Source organism: Euwallacea similis, chromosome 26 (assembly GCF_039881205.1).
Source record: "Euwallacea similis isolate ESF13 chromosome 26, ESF131.1, whole genome shotgun sequence".
NCBI lineage: Eukaryota > Metazoa > Arthropoda > Insecta > Coleoptera > Curculionidae > Euwallacea > Euwallacea similis.
Genome location: NC_089634.1, coordinates 935,093 through 950,537, shown reverse-complemented (window position 1 = coordinate 950,537; position 15,445 = coordinate 935,093). Strand labels below are relative to the sequence as shown.

The following is a 15,445-nucleotide window of genomic DNA, read 5'->3' as shown; positions in this document are numbered from 1 at the left end:
ATAAACATATTCAAATTGTGCCCATTTTACCGAGCATTCCGACAAATTTACTTAACACCAAAAAGCTTTGTTTTAACCGATGTAAAATTATATCTGCTAAAACCAATGTGAAAACGATTTATGCAAAATCTTCCTATATTGTTATAATCACTTAAAATACAAAAAAGCGAAGGTTTGTTGCTACATAGTTACTAATCCCCTCATCAAGTATTTAAATTTTATAGGAAATTTTGGTTTATATTATACACGTTCACAAGCTTAAATGATCAATGACATCTACCAATCTTGGTGACGCAATGCCCCACTACGGTTGTGAACCAAATGAGATGGGCTAACGATTATAATATTCGCGTATCTTTGTATATATTATTTGTGTATTGACTTCCCTGTATAAAAACCTTGCCGAAAAAAAAAAGTTTTCATTATTAAACCGGTGCCTGAAGATGAAGATCGTTTTGGTAAGTTTAGCTGTATGATTTCCTTAAGGACTGTGCAAAGCTTATGGTTTAATTCATAGATGGTTTTGCTCTGCTGTGCTTTGGCGTGCGCCATCAGCCTTCCTAGCAGGAGATATCTGCCGCTGCCTGATCCAGGCAACACTCCAACTCCAAATGGAAAAACCCCAAGGGTCACTACAACCGAATCCAACGCGTGCGCAGACTGTAACGTGCCTTTAAAACCCAAGTTTAACTCCACAATTGTTTTCTCATGAAATTGGAATGTGTTGAAAAAAATATAAAATTTATTTTTATCTCGCTGAAGACATAATTTAGCGTAATCGGACACAAACCCCGTAATGACCGGCTTAGTCCCGTGTGGTGCCAATTAGCAGTTAAAGCTGCATTAAAAATGGCGGCCACGAATTAACACCAGTATTTACTTAGTACCTATAAGGTTGACCGGTTGTTTACACGCAGCTAAAACGCTACCCTCATTAATTACCACTTAATATGTATCGGGAAAAATTCAAATTAAAACTGATTAAGTGCAATTAGCCGGAATGATGCCCCTCGGCTTGAATCTTGCAGAGACGTACTCTGTACTGCCTTAGTGGCTCCACTATTCTTTATGGAGATTTAAATTATTGCGGTCCTGCAATATATAGGCGCCAAACCGGTAGCTCAGGGTCTAACGACATGGATATTACCATCTCAGCGGAGTAGGTGCATATTTAAGCGATGTCCCATCGGCCTGACGAGATAAATAAGCAGTATCCACTGAGAAGGAGTAATTAGGATTTCTTGAAGAATGCGGTCCCAGAATATCATCTGAAAATGACAAATCAATGCGTATTTCTGAATAAATCTGAGGAATGATAAAAACGTTTCAGCATGCAACTGAAAGCTGAAACTTGGATTAGACACTGAATACACTGTGTCCAATGACATATAATATATTATTTCGTTACCGAACTCATCCGCAAAGCAAAATTAGCGAAAAGGACTAAAGTTAGCCAATTCATAAGGGCAAACTCTGCCGTCCAGAACTAACTGCGGGCTAAGTGATAATGTTTATTTAATGATTCGGTTTCGACTGTCCGATGGTGGTCAAGAGCCCTCTACTGAATTATACAAATTCGGAAGTTGGTCGCGGTCAGGTTCAGTTTGGCGGAGATATTTCGGTATATTCAATATTGAATGTATGTTACTTGACCTCAAAATTTTCCTTTTGTCATAATACTTTCTTGAACAGGTGCGTGGCCAGCTTGCGTACTCACCTTTAGGGCTAATTGATATAAATGCTTACATGCTGAACCTAGAAACTGGCCATTGTTGCATCGTACGTATTTCGAAAAAAAGTAACTTTGCCTATCAAAATTCTTATTAGCTACCACTGTGTCACGGACATATATGTCAACGACAGGAACTACGTCGCGTCTTCCATCGTCCTTTATTACATCCACTTAAAAAAAGATAAAAAATGTTTTTCTGCTCTTTCTTCTTACTGCTGCTTTCTGCTTACTAAACACATTTAATATAGCAAATTAGCACAAATTACGCAAAATTTTTCTGAAAAGTCCAAGTTACTTTATCGTAAGTATAACATCTCTAAAACCTAAATGATTAAGAGAAACCACTGGTTAGTTTGCTAGTTCTTTAATCTATCAGCCCTAACGCTCATATATCTATCAGAAGCTGACATAAATACCTATCAAGTGGAAACTCATCTCAAATAACAAACTTCTACAGTTGCTGCAAGGCATTAACACTCAAACATGTCTGTTTTAGGGACGATTGTTGTTCACGCAACTTGGTAATTTTGACATTATGCTTATTGCCAGGCCTCGTGACAAAGACACAAATTGACATGTACAGAGGAACATGATTAATTTATGAAAAAGATTCAATTAAAGCCCTAAGAATCTTTAATTCACTTTTTTGTCAAGAGTTCGTACATTTTAGCACTTTTCTTCCGACTTGTATTAAATGACTACAGGAAGTTTCAATACTTTGAATTCAACCTATTCAACATCAAAATTCGTATAATTTAAGCATTCATACTTGATACTCACGAATCTATAATCCATTAAAAGCGATTGCGTTAACACACATAAATTTATCGTTCGCCTCATTGTCAAGAATTTGACATAGCCCGTTTAATATTCTCCCCAGCTACGATTCTCCAGGGCTTAAGACTCTTTAATGTCAGCTGTAACATGCCTTTATTTAACAGGTTACGAAGACTGAACGAACTCGTGCGGGCATTCTTCTCATTAGGGAATTCTGAAAGGGCCAACTCAAACCTCCTTGGGGATAAGGTTTTAACGCCGAGTAAGAAGTTTCTCTTTTATTTTATAGACTAAAAATATCACAATTTCAATATATTAAAGCCTAACACAATAGCTCACTCGCCCCTCGGTCTCCACGCAACAAATCGCATTATCAATCGCGTATTTGTTCTCATTTGAACTCATCACCTTCATTTCCTTTCTTTTTTTCTTGATTTTAAAAAAAGCAGCTCCTCCAACTGCTAGTATTAAATTGATCCCTGCCACCGTACTTGCAGCTACAGGAAAACTGAATTTTTGCATGAGAGCACCTCCCATAGTAGGTCCTATAACTTCCCCTAAAGAGTAAGCCGAGGACCAGAGCCCAGAGATGGCACTGTGAGTGGATAGGCAGTCAGGAAAACCCTCCTCACTAAAAAAAAAGGATCACTAAAGCACTAATCTATAGATGAAGAGTGTCTCTTACAGGGCATTATCTATTATGTGCTGATAAGTCGGTATTAGAGTCATGGCAGCAAAGACTCCTAGAACTCCCAATGTTACTGCATTCAACCATACAGAGCTGCAGAATCAAGAAATTTGAAATATATAGTTTAAAAGTGATAATGTAGGCTTACTCTTCAATAAAAGATAAAATGGGTGAAGGGCCTAAGAATAATAACATCAAAAAGGAGCCCAATAACCCCACGGACATTAAAGCAACGTAGCTACTAGTCTTGTCACCAATCCATCCCATGATTGGGCTGGATATGCCGTAGGTCGCGGCACTTAAAACAAAGAGCAGTCCCACTTGGCTGGGAGATAAGCCAAACTAGATGAAAGCTTAAGTCAAAAATACGATTAGAACTGAACATTCTCATACCTTTTCCCTGAGATGCGGCTCTAGCGTAGGATCCAGGAAAGAAACAGACACAGCTACCACAACAGTCATTACACAAGTAACAAACACTGAAGGCAGCCGCAGCAAGTCAATTAAAGAGCCCCCTTTCTCTAGTACTTCCCCTAGTTAAATCTACCTTTAAAAGAGTAGTCATTAAATGCAAGTAACTTACTTTTGGGTTGTGGCAGAACAAACATATTAACCACTGCTATGATGATAGCAATACTCCCACTAACATAGAAGGGCAGACTGAAGCCTCCGACCTTCCTGAAAGAAATTCCAGTTTACTCTTAATTTTAATTTAAATTGGGGTTGTAACTTACCGCATAGAGAAGACCCCCAATTCCTGGACCCGCACTCAATCCTAGTCCTATAAAGGTTTCTAGCAAGCCCTTGAGGATACTGAATTAAAATTTGCTTAACAATGAATAATATTACGTGTACTTACCCTGATTGTTCCTACGTGATTAGGAAATAAGTCTACGATTAATACATAGGAAGCTATGTTATAGGCACTAGCCCCTAAGGCCTCTATTATCCTAATTATGAAGGACGCAGCGACGAAAGAGGGATAGTTGTCTAATCTATCTATTAAGCTGAGAGGCTTTATTAAAATTTGGCAATTTACATAATCCAGATCTTACCCAAAAATCATATTAGAGACTCCACTGACAAAAGCCCCAATGGTGAACATGGGCTTAGCGCCCACTTTCGGCAACTACAAAAATTTAATTAACATAAGAAGCTTTCTGAGAGCTTTGATGGTGACTTACCACTTTCCCAAATACTGGGGACGATAAGAATACAACCAAGGCGTAAACGCTAAAAATGAGGCCTGAAACTGAGGCGGGCACGCCCTTTTTAGCACTCACACCAGGAAAAAATGGAGAAATAATGGACATGGAGCAAACACTCATGAAAGCTCCTAAAGCCAGCATTAGCAAGGATATTTTTTGCATATGCGTGAAGCCAACACTTTGGTTCCTGTAAAAGATTGCAAAATATTGTTATTAAACATAGAAACATAAAAATGGGGATTCACCATGGCTATGCTGTGGTCAAAAGGATTAATTAGGAAACTGAGATATTACTTCTATGGTAAGGAATCGATGCGAGGCAGAGGGGCAATTAAGTCATTAATAAATCCGCGATGATTTGTTATTGTTTATGGTTAAATTTGCGTAGGAAAATTAGAGGACGACAAAAGGTTTTGATGAAAATGATCGAGAGACAATGAAGTGGAAGTTTATTTGCGTCTATTGTATTTATGAAATTAATCCGAGGAATATTCGTATTTTCAGTCATTGGGCACAAATCGTCGATTTTATGGATTTATCAGAGAATGTCTACAGGGATTTGGAAACGAAAAATGAAGATCGTAATTTAATGACGAAATGCGTACATAAATTGGAGGTATTTTGTCCGAGTGAGCGTAATTCCTCTCGCATAAGCGCATCGCCAAAGACTCAGCTGATTGGCCAAATTTAACAGCAAGTCCCTAAACCTTAGGAAAATGGTAAACGGAGCGCTTAGATTAAAATTTCACATTCTAGTACGTTTAGAAATAAGACGATAAGCATTGATCGAATCCTATCGACACGATAACACTCTCTTATCGATGGTTTGTTATGTATACAATAAAATTATTGTAAGCAAATCTTCTAAAAATGAAATTGTCTGAGTTCCACCTGATTTATACTCATGCAGGTACCTAAACCAAGCAAAAGAACCTTTTTAGTCATAAAGATACTAGTTTTTCAATGGAAGGCTGAAGGTCTCTATGGCAAAAAAATTACGTTAATGATTATATTTTCTTAAATTATACTCCTTTTTCTTTAACACACGTGAAATTGTTATCAGTGACTCGGTTTTGGTGCAAGAAAAAACCACAACTCTGCTATCGTGCGATACCCGTGGCACTTGGATGTTTTAGTTTCGTTGGTTTAGATTGGTATGCGAAGGAGTATCTTAATCTAACTAGTTAAAAGTAGCTCATTTGCAAAAATTTCATTGCCTTATGCACGAAAACCGTGTCAATTTCTCCGAAATCTTGAACTTAACGAGATAGGAAATGCAAGCAAGTTGACCTTTAAAAACCAGAATTAATTACGTCAGGAACTGTGCAAGTTATCGACCTGGCGACATTCAAATGATAAAAGATTAATTAAAAGGTTTTCAAAAATTGTCTTACTTATTCTTCTCCTCATCAGGCTCTCGGGTAGTATTCCTTCCAAAGCACCAACACACACAACTACTATTATTAATTCTATTTTGCTTTTGATCCTCCTCCATTCTGTAAGAACTTTGTCGTTGAAAATTCTCTAAACCAAAGCACCTTGTGTGCGTCAAGTTCATTCACGAAGCTTCAGTTAAAATATATTTTTCAATACTCATGTACTTAAAGAGACCAGCGATTCTCTTATTAGTGCTTTTGTGGATAGTGGCGGGTTTTAAGAACCCATCAACAATGGCAATAAGTGGTGGGGACCGGTATCTACAGGTGTCTTGCGACTGCTGACTTTGGGAACTCGGAAGAAAAGGTGCGTTGATTGAAATTCGCAATGGTGAGTTGGAAATTTTAAAAGTATTGTCGGGTTTTTGGAATTATGCTAAAGCGGGTAAAACTGATCGTAAGTCAACAATTTAGCATGCTATGAATGCTTCCTGTACGATTTAAATGTGGCTTGGATTTGCCACTATTTATTTTAATGCGAATAATTATTATTGACGTTCTCGGAATGTTTATGAATCCTATCATTAACCGCGAAAATTACTGAAATTGGCGCTAAATATAGGCAGATAAGTGCAAACAACTAAATTAAATGCTTTATTGATTTATTGGAGATTCATTTCAAACTAAAAATTCATGCCTATACATATTTAGATATATCTCAATGTGACCATAATTTTCGTAGATAATATCTCTGCCTGATGCAATATTATATTGTATCATGCAAATTATGTGTGTCTATTCCTTGCCATTCTCTATTGACTGGGTAACAACATTGAATATACCACTAACCACTGGATATTAATATATTTCTTGGAGAAAGGAGCACTATCTTAGATAGAAATCGCAGAATCACAACGATTTTTAATACCTTGGATTCTTTAAGGTAATACTCGGAAAATTCCCACACAAAATATACATTTGTTCCCTGAAGACTTGTTCTTCATTAAGTATGCATTGGTAATGGGTAGTACCTACTGAATTAAAAGCATTTTAACTCGTACATATAAAAATTCGGAATAAATCAGAAGTCTTAACCTTGACTTCGAAATATATAGCATCGTAAATAGCAGCACGATGTTCCTTTCAATGCATTTATATTTTTCAATTTTCCAAACAAAAGAAAGCAAAGAAAAAGCAGCATGCAGCTAAGTAGCTAAAATTTTTAAAATCTATTAATAATAGTAGTTATTAATCAATCATGTAAAAGACATTTAGAAGCAATAATCTCGTTACATATTTAAGTATCAAAGACGGGTTTTTAAACCGCGCTATTGAAACAGATAAAACTTACTTAACTTCCAGTACATACGAACAACGTAGAATAGCCCTTTGATAAGAAATATTCCTTCACAATTCAGTCAAGAAAACTGGTTTAAGGCAATGTTTCAAACTTTATGTTTCCCTAAAATTGGGGTTCGTAAACAAAATCAACATTCGTCGACCACTGTTTTGATAATTTAAATTTATTTAAAAATATCACGTTGTACTTAAAAAATTGTTGCCGCCGCTCAAACTCGATGAGTTGCACAACACCAAGAAATTACTGTACAAATGGAAATATTTACACCTATAGCTCCGAGTGTATATCAGGACCAGTCGATGTATCTGAAACGAGTTTTACTAATTGATGACCCATCAAATATATTTCGAGTAGAAAACCTCTTTCTCTAGCTTCTGGGTCATCATCCAACAGCCCTGAGTCGATATTTTTCTGTAACTTCCTGATTTCTTCATCGTATCCCTTCCATTCGGGCAGAATTCGCATGGCAGCTGACAGCTTTGCTTCTTTAGTCATTGGGTTATTGCACTAAAAAATATTCAGTGAACAAAAGCATTTTTAATTACTCCTGAAAATTACCAAATCAATAGTTTTCGCTTTAGCTTTTGAACCATCGTCGCACCAAGTCTCGCACCATAACCATTCTTGTGGCAGCGACTTTATCGCCACTTGATGGATCATATTATTAGGCAGATCCTGGTCTAAGTTCGATAAACTATTGGGGTCTTGACTCAAGGCTTGGTACTGGCCTCTGAGACGGTCACCAGCAGCTATACGCCGGAACCTCTTCAGGTCCACAACGTAAAGGGCGGAAATGTGGTATTTCCGGCCTAAAGTGGACCAATAAATTACGAAAAAAACGCAAGAGGGAAAGGTACCTTGCAGGTGATTACGCCAATAACCTTGTTTCCAAAACCGGAAACCGTCCATTTCGGTGCGTGAATCGCAAAACGGGGTGTAGCCGTAAGGGGCGCCTGCAAGATCAAAGTCGCGCAACTCCTTAAGATCCGTCCTAACAACCTGATCGGCATCAACGAAGATGATTTTTTTAACGTCAAGAGGGAACAAGACGTCCAAGAAAAGTATTTTGTAGCCCCAAATGATACGCTGCTTCTCGGTTTGTGGCGTTAACCATCTGGGCCACTTGTATTGCACTAGTTCGTACTCAAAGCCGTACTCTTTGGCCATATATGGCAAGAAATCCTTTAAGGAGAACGGTATACAAAATGTTAAGTAACGAATGACAATGCAGTTTAATATGAACCCTTCATAAAAACATAGGTCCATAAATAGTTTAAAACCTATGTTACATCAAGTGCTTTTGTCTATAAAACTTTGTAATTTCCCCTGTATCAACATTACATAATTGAAGAGAAGATTTATTATCTGCAAGAAGTAATTTAAGTTTACAGATAGACAATACCTTAATTTGAGGTGACAAATAATTCTTCAAAAACCAAAACTTTACGGGAGTTTTTGTCTGTTTTAAAACGGACAACATCATAATCTTCAGGAATCGTTCGTAGAGATGACCAGACGCCACTGAAAAGATGTTTAACTTTTCTTCATTCTTCTCCTCTTTGCTTCCAAATGAACTGAAAATGATGCAATATTCAAAATATGAAATGTTAGCAATGTCGAATTATAAAGGTAAATACAAAGTTCGTCGCACAATACAACTCACCTCGTAATCGAATTCCACAGCCCTCCATTATCTTCCTCCTCGGACAGCAAATCCATGTTCAACTTATCCGTCTTTTTTTGCACTCTCAGCTTAACGATATGCGAGCGGAAGTTGCTAATTAGTACTTTAATGTCGCTGGAATTAGGCGGGGTATCGCTGCCCTCGTGGCTCACTATATCATAGATCTCAGCACTCCTGCCTTGACGCAACCGCAGCAGCCAGCTGCCAGGATTGGCTTTTAGCTGGAAGTAGCCTAAATTAGCCATCACGATGGTGTCTACCAGCACCGGATCGCTTTCGATTCCCAGGGTAATTTGTAACCCCCGTGGGGGGCTGCCGGTAGTTTGTTCGAAGCAATGACCTTCTAGTAATAAGTACTCCAGCTCATATTCACTGTAAGTTAGAAAAAGTGAAAATGTTCCTAAAATATTTAACCATTTTTTACCTATGAACGTTGCTTTCCACATTCTCCAGACGAATGTTATCCAAATCATAAACAGACCGAACAACCTCCACCAACCAATTTTCGGGTACGTGATAATTTTGCGTTAACAAAGGTGAACTAGGCATATTACTGAAGCGGGCAATAGGGCCTAGCAATTGCTTCCCATCTTCGCCAAACTGAATTTCAGGTTCCAACACAAAGCGATAAAAACTTTTAACAGGCATATCGCTATTTTTCTCTACACTGTTCAAGAACACCCTAACATTGCAGTTGAGCACCTCTTGCAGTACCTGTAGAATAGGGCCCAATTTCTGAGCCCCCCTTGAAACTGGATCGACGATCGCGACTAAGTCGAAAGCTACTTGATCCAGATGGCGAGGTGGGATTTTTAATACTGAATGCTCGTCTGAGCTGTATGATATGTCGAAACGGGCTTTATTAGAGGATTTGGAGACTAACAGTGGTTCTAGCTTGAGAATTGTGTCGCTTGTTATCGCTGAAAATTCATTGTCAGATAAAGATTATGATTCTTAAAATGAACTAACTGTCTTCCTCATCATCATTTGCCGATTTCAGAGCCTTATTGATTTTATCCAAATAGGTGGCCCCAGTGAATCGTTTCAATAAAGAGAAATCTTCGAGGGTGAATTGCTCATCATCGGCTAAAGGTCCCAAAACTCTTCCATTGGCAACCACAGCTCTGTCCCCTTGTTTCAAGTTTAAAACACGTTGACAGTAAACTCGCAGCATTTTTAAATTAAGCTCTTGGGAATCCACTTTGGACAACACCTCAGTCTAGGGTATTATTTCATAAGATACTAACATATTTATGGATTAGGCACTCACAGGAATATCCAACTTGTCCACAGAACCACTTTTTACTAAAGATAAAACGAGAGCTAAAGCTCTGTCAGCTGGTAAAACTTCCAGAGCAGCTAGCGTAATCTTATTGAAAGTATTCCTCTTATCCCCGTTAACGTTAGGCAGGAAACTGACCCTAACGTCGCCTTCAGACTTCTACGAAAGAATTAACATAGTAATTATTATAGAGCGCATAGAGTGCACTCTACAATAATAGATAAAGAACTTACCAAATGTTCTAATGCACTCAATAATATCTGCCTGCTCTTAGGACAGGCCAAATCCCCGACAATCCAGTAAGTTACTGAGTGATACTGCTGGCTCTTTTTTGAAGGCACCATAAAGTACCTTAAATTATCTATCGCAGTCGCAGTCATATCTTGGAGACTAAGTTGCATTAGCGCCTAGATAATAATAATTAAAAATATACCATTTCTGGTTTCATGTACAAGTCAGTACCGGCAAGTTACTGATGCTGGTGGGTTTGCCAGACATATCTAAATAATACGATTTGTCCCTATTGAGAACTCTTTCATTGAGTCTGGGCATTACATTGGGCTGATCCATAACGTAGTCAATAACATTGTGGCTGTCAGTCAATTTGCCTTTGTAAACTGCTTTCTGGAAGAGCACCGTTTGGGTCATGACTTCCTGCAGCACCACTTCTTCGAATTCTTCCACGTTCATCTACAGTTTAGAATTACAAAAAAAAGCACTGGAAGTAAGAGAAAAATTAAACCTTGTCTTGTGGTAGAGGAATACCGTTCATAAGTGCCTGTGGGAACACTTTTAAACCAGTCCTGTCAATAAAATCGAGAGACAGCTGCCGGCCAAAGTCATAATCAGAGTCTTCGCCTAGAATGTCGTTTGGATCTTCTTTATATTGGGAGCGAAGCTCCTTTTTGACGTCCTCAACAGTCACCTGATTTGATTTGAATAAAAAAGTATTAATTTGAAGACAACACAAATAAAGGGTGATCATTAAAATATCACAGATATGTCTTGAATAAATTTATCTCTGAATCTGTCGTCAGTCAGATATTTGATGATAAATAGCATATGGCTTAATCAACGTGTTATAATTGTGGATCCCTCGAAAAAACCTCATAATAGCCAATAATAAAGTAACTTGCATCACCATAAAAGCAAAAAAAGGATTTTATTCTATTCACATTATCAAATCTTACATGTTCCCCCTCACTAGCTGCCATTACAGCTCTAAGAAAACTGTAAGCACTGAGCGCATCTCGCGTCTGTTGGACAAAGTTGAAAGCGCACAACATGGCCACCCCTGGGTCGTCCAACCCAGTAGCGCTCTTAGAAGGATTCACTCTAAATACCAACCCTGTTCTAATGGGAGTGGCGTGCACCACAAATGATTCAACGATTTTCAACAGTGGTCGAATGTTCGTGTCGGTCGGGTCGATTATAAGCACCTAAAGAAAACATTTAAAAACTACAATCTTACTCTAACAGCAATCTTTACCAAATTATATAAGTTTTTTCTGACTTGTCTGAGCATTCCTGGAAAAGTAGGTCTTAGCAGATCCATTAAGCTTGGAGACCAATATTTAAACTTTGAATCAGTTTCTATATCATTCAGCCAGCTTATGGCTGAATCTCGAATATCTATGGCAAAATCAGGAGAACTGCCACTTTCACTGAAATCCAAATTGAGGAGACCCCTCAATTGCTCCCCTCTAATTCCCAAAGCATACAGCCCTTCCATGGTTCTTAATTCTTGACGTAAAACATCAAGTAACCCATAGACATCCACTATATCAATATCATGAAACATCCCATTGATAAATAAGGCTGTATCTGCAGGCTGCAGATTAAGGGTTGAAGTGAAGATATCCTGATTGATTTTCATCTCCCTTTTCATCTCAGGATTCACAACAGTTTTAACTAGGCCTTTCGCTTGCATAGGGAAGTTTTGGGCAATATTTGTGAAAATCTTTAAAGCCTCTTCTTTGGGAGCATTCATAATTCGTTCAGCTGCTTGTAAACTTAGCTCTTGGAACTGCCACACTTTCAAAGCAGCAAGTTCATTTGAAGAGTCCTCAAGGTATTGTTTGAATTTATCTAAATTAGTTTTCATATCTGGAAATAGCTGCTTCAGCTTGGCAAAATCAAAGCCCTCAATTTCGACATCTTCTTCTTCTTGGGAAGCCTCAGATAAATCTTCACCACCTTTAAGTTCACTATCATCCTGTGATTTATATTCAGTGGATTTCATTTGCAGTTCCACTCCATACCCCGAGAGTCTGAGGTGTTGACCTGTTTTTTCCTAATTATTAATAATTAGTCATGTTAGTTGCACAAGATTTCTAACTTAACTTACCTGAGGGTAATGTCTAACCACATAATCAACGTCACCTTTTAGAGCTTTCTTTTTTAGGAGGAAGTGAATATCAGAGAAGCACTGGGTTCCCAATTCCCCATATAATATTGCTGATAGGGAATTATTTGCTGAGCTAGGGTAGTGGTGGTCAACATTGAAAAGTTCAGATTTTTTTGAGTTTCTGGTGGAAGGCTAAAATTAAGCTTGTATTGGAATTTTTAGAGACACCAAAGTGTAAAAATGGACAAAAATTAAGAGACAAGGCAAAAACAAAGAGTATGAAAAATGGTTTGATCATAAAGGAAACAATTTTATGAGGTAAAATTTCACTTAATTTTTGTCTGAAACTACAAATATGTGTACCTTCTCTATGAGATCCTTAATTTCATTTAAATCACAACTGAACTGTCCTCCCACATCGGCAATACATTGACATCCAGGCAAATTTTGCTCAGAAGCAATCTGCTGGAACATCTGCACTTTTGGAGAATAAATATGCAAAGACAAGCTTAATTTTAATACTGATAGCTGTGATTGAGATAAAAGACGTGCTGCATGCTCCAGCAACATGTCATATTGGATTTTATCATTTTCTGTAATAAATTCAAAATATATAAAACCTGAAACAATTCAACCAAACAAATGCATACCTATCTGTTTTAATGAAGGGCTAATCTTTGACAATGAATCTAAATAGTTCCAGAAGAATTCTGGATTTTCATCTGCTAAAAATTCGGATACCTCTAAAGCTAAAGGTGTTTGTTCCCATTTGGCTTCCAGCAGGGTTGAAACAGACTTAGGTTTTCGCTTGGCTATTGAACATTGTAAGCTTAACAGTATTACTAATAAATATTTTAGTATACTTTGAGAAATCATTCTGAAATTAAGGGAGTTTGTGGTTTATTATGAATTTGACGAAGAGAAAATCTAAATAACCTCAAAGTTAACGAGAGAGTGGAATAGGGGGTGAAAATAGAGGCTCTTACCTAATACAACTTGATTTTCTATTAGTTCTTAACAAATTCTAACATGTAAACTAAGAATTGAATCCGATTTTAGTGAAAAAGTAGGAAATAAATGGATACAAACATTTTTTTGGAAAAACTAACAATAAATTCATTGAAACGTCACTGTCAACGAAAGAATGACGTCAAAGACGTACACCAATCAGGACTTGCCCCATATTAATGATAATTTTTTTTTTCTTTATATGAGTCGATGATGTTCCTGTCCTTTTCTAGCTTGTAGAAATACATAAAACAAAAACTTACCCAAGTACTTAATGTATGTGATGTTTCATCTGAAGTTTGACTCTGAAGTGAAGTTCATAATCATATGTTTTTGACAACCTCTGTGATATTTCAAAATTTTTGTTATGTTGTTTGTTATTGTTATTTGTGTTTTCTTCTAGACAACAATGTAGCGAAATACCGTTATAAAACTGTAAAAAAAACGAATTAGCAGTTAAAATGGCTTTGAAACATGCCGCCGAAGAATATTTTAGCACCTTAAATCCAATTGCTGTGCGTTTGTACGCTGATTTGGAAGAAACCAAAGGAGCGTACGAAGACCTCTGGAATAAGCTCTCTATAGAAGAAAAAGATCAAATTTTAACCGAAAGTGTGATTAAACCGGAGATAACTGTGAAGTACAATCGCCAGGATGCCAAAGGAGCCTCTGAATATGCCATGAAAGTTGTGGTGGACGAGCACTGTTCCTACAGAGATGAGCACTCAGGACCCTTCAGTTTCCGAACCAAAAGCCAAAGAAATTTGACTGTTTTTCAAAGGGATGAACCTAAAGTCAAACACTTTGCAGATTCTGCAACAGTTTTACCAAAGGTAAGTAGACAGTAGATCTCTTCTGAATCTTATTAACCAACAGATTTTTGTGGTACTTTTGAGCACTGAACTGTTGTATTTCTTCTAGAAAACGAACATACCTTTATATGCCCAAGAGATTGATTTAGGAGACATATCATGTACCAGGAAGAATGAAGATGATTTGAGTTCAAACTGTAGCACTTTGCCTAAGACAGGTTTAGATTTTCTTGATAACTGGTAGAGTGGAGCCTAAAGAAATATTAATGTTTTTGTATTGGTGTTTTATGTGTGTATTTTACATTATTTATTTTCTTTATACTTTCTCAAAATAAATAAAAGTTTCCACCATTAGGTGTAAGAATAAATCAAACAAGAAATTTGTACGGTTGGCGGGTTGTTTACTTGGCAGTAAATGCAGGAAACACTGCAGAGGGCGATTATTCATTTACAACTGGCGCAAGCAGGAATAGTTAATTTCTAAGGGCGGACGGCCGTCGGTTGCTATTTGCCTCAGCATGTTTCATTTTCCGCTCTAATGCGTCAAAACATAATGGAATTTACACACCAAAGTGACCTAAATGAACGCTGGCGGCTGTTCTTTCCTGGCGTATTTACAAAAAATATTTGAGGAATTGTCATGACCGAGGGTTGGAAAAGAAAGGTCTAGAGATTTGCTGAAAATTGTGTTCAACTGAGGTAAAATACATTAAAGGTCCAGTTAAACAGACGGTTAGCATAAAGAGGATTCAAATTTAACATTAGAAAATCCTGCGAAGTATTAGTCCTTATAAAGCAAATCCAATGAACGAACTGTCGCCAAAAAACCGTATATTTAGGTATTTCACCAAAAAATTAACAAGCAATAAAAACTAATTAATTTTTGGTTTTATTAGCATTCTTGATGAAGCGGTGAACGTGGCATTCTTCTATTCCTTTGCCCTGAAGTCCCTTCTTTTTTTGAAGCAGAGGATGCACGTTATGTAAAGGGCGACCAGCCCCAATTCGCTCAAGCCCGCCACAACGTCAATGAGAATTATGTGAAGCTCCATGCCTTGGAGACCGCTTGACAGAAGATCGTGTTGGAGTCGTTTAATTCTGCGATCTGTAGAGTAGTAAAATATAGCTTAAAACGTATTTTTTATCCTGAGATTTTACCAGGAAATGGTAC

The 15,445-nt window shown here is 37.4% G+C and overlaps 3 protein-coding genes across 3 annotated transcripts; 1 reads left to right on the top strand and 2 right to left on the bottom strand.

Annotated features, from left to right (window-relative positions):
• Positions 1–2,772: 2,772 nt before the first annotated feature.
• Positions 2,773–5,978, bottom strand: LOC136417069 (MFS-type transporter SLC18B1-like). Its single transcript, XM_066402557.1, has 10 exons — positions 5,800–5,978; positions 4,382–4,592; positions 4,253–4,326; positions 4,057–4,204; positions 3,932–4,000; positions 3,781–3,871; positions 3,591–3,730; positions 3,346–3,539; positions 3,195–3,290; positions 2,773–3,140 (listed from the first exon to the last, which is right to left on the bottom strand). Exons 1-10 carry the CDS (start codon positions 5,961–5,963, stop codon positions 2,825–2,827), a joined length of 1,503 nt encoding a protein of 500 aa, XP_066258654.1. The 5' UTR covers positions 5,964–5,978; the 3' UTR covers positions 2,773–2,824.
• A 1,305-nt stretch (positions 5,979–7,283) lies between these two features.
• On the bottom strand, positions 7,284–13,579 carry Uggt (UDP-glucose-glycoprotein glucosyltransferase). Its single transcript, XM_066402543.1, has 18 exons — positions 13,441–13,579; positions 13,105–13,331; positions 12,818–13,047; positions 12,455–12,646; positions 11,597–12,400; positions 11,298–11,546; positions 10,850–11,032; positions 10,570–10,797; positions 10,341–10,514; positions 10,096–10,266; positions 9,795–10,044; positions 9,250–9,745; positions 8,805–9,197; positions 8,544–8,715; positions 7,999–8,323; positions 7,700–7,950; positions 7,501–7,648; positions 7,284–7,446 (listed from the first exon to the last, which is right to left on the bottom strand). Exons 2-18 carry the CDS (start codon positions 13,328–13,330, stop codon positions 7,409–7,411), a joined length of 4,530 nt encoding a protein of 1,509 aa, XP_066258640.1. The 5' UTR covers position 13,331; positions 13,441–13,579; the 3' UTR covers positions 7,284–7,408.
• Positions 13,580–13,865: 286 nt separating this feature from the next.
• On the top strand, positions 13,866–14,628 carry LOC136416992 (uncharacterized protein C1orf198 homolog). Its single transcript, XM_066402457.1, has 2 exons — positions 13,866–14,295; positions 14,384–14,628. The coding sequence occupies exons 1-2, from the start codon at positions 13,924–13,926 to the stop codon at positions 14,516–14,518; spliced, it is 507 nt and encodes a 168-aa protein (XP_066258554.1). The 5' UTR covers positions 13,866–13,923; the 3' UTR covers positions 14,519–14,628.
• Positions 14,629–15,445: the final 817 nt, after the last annotated feature.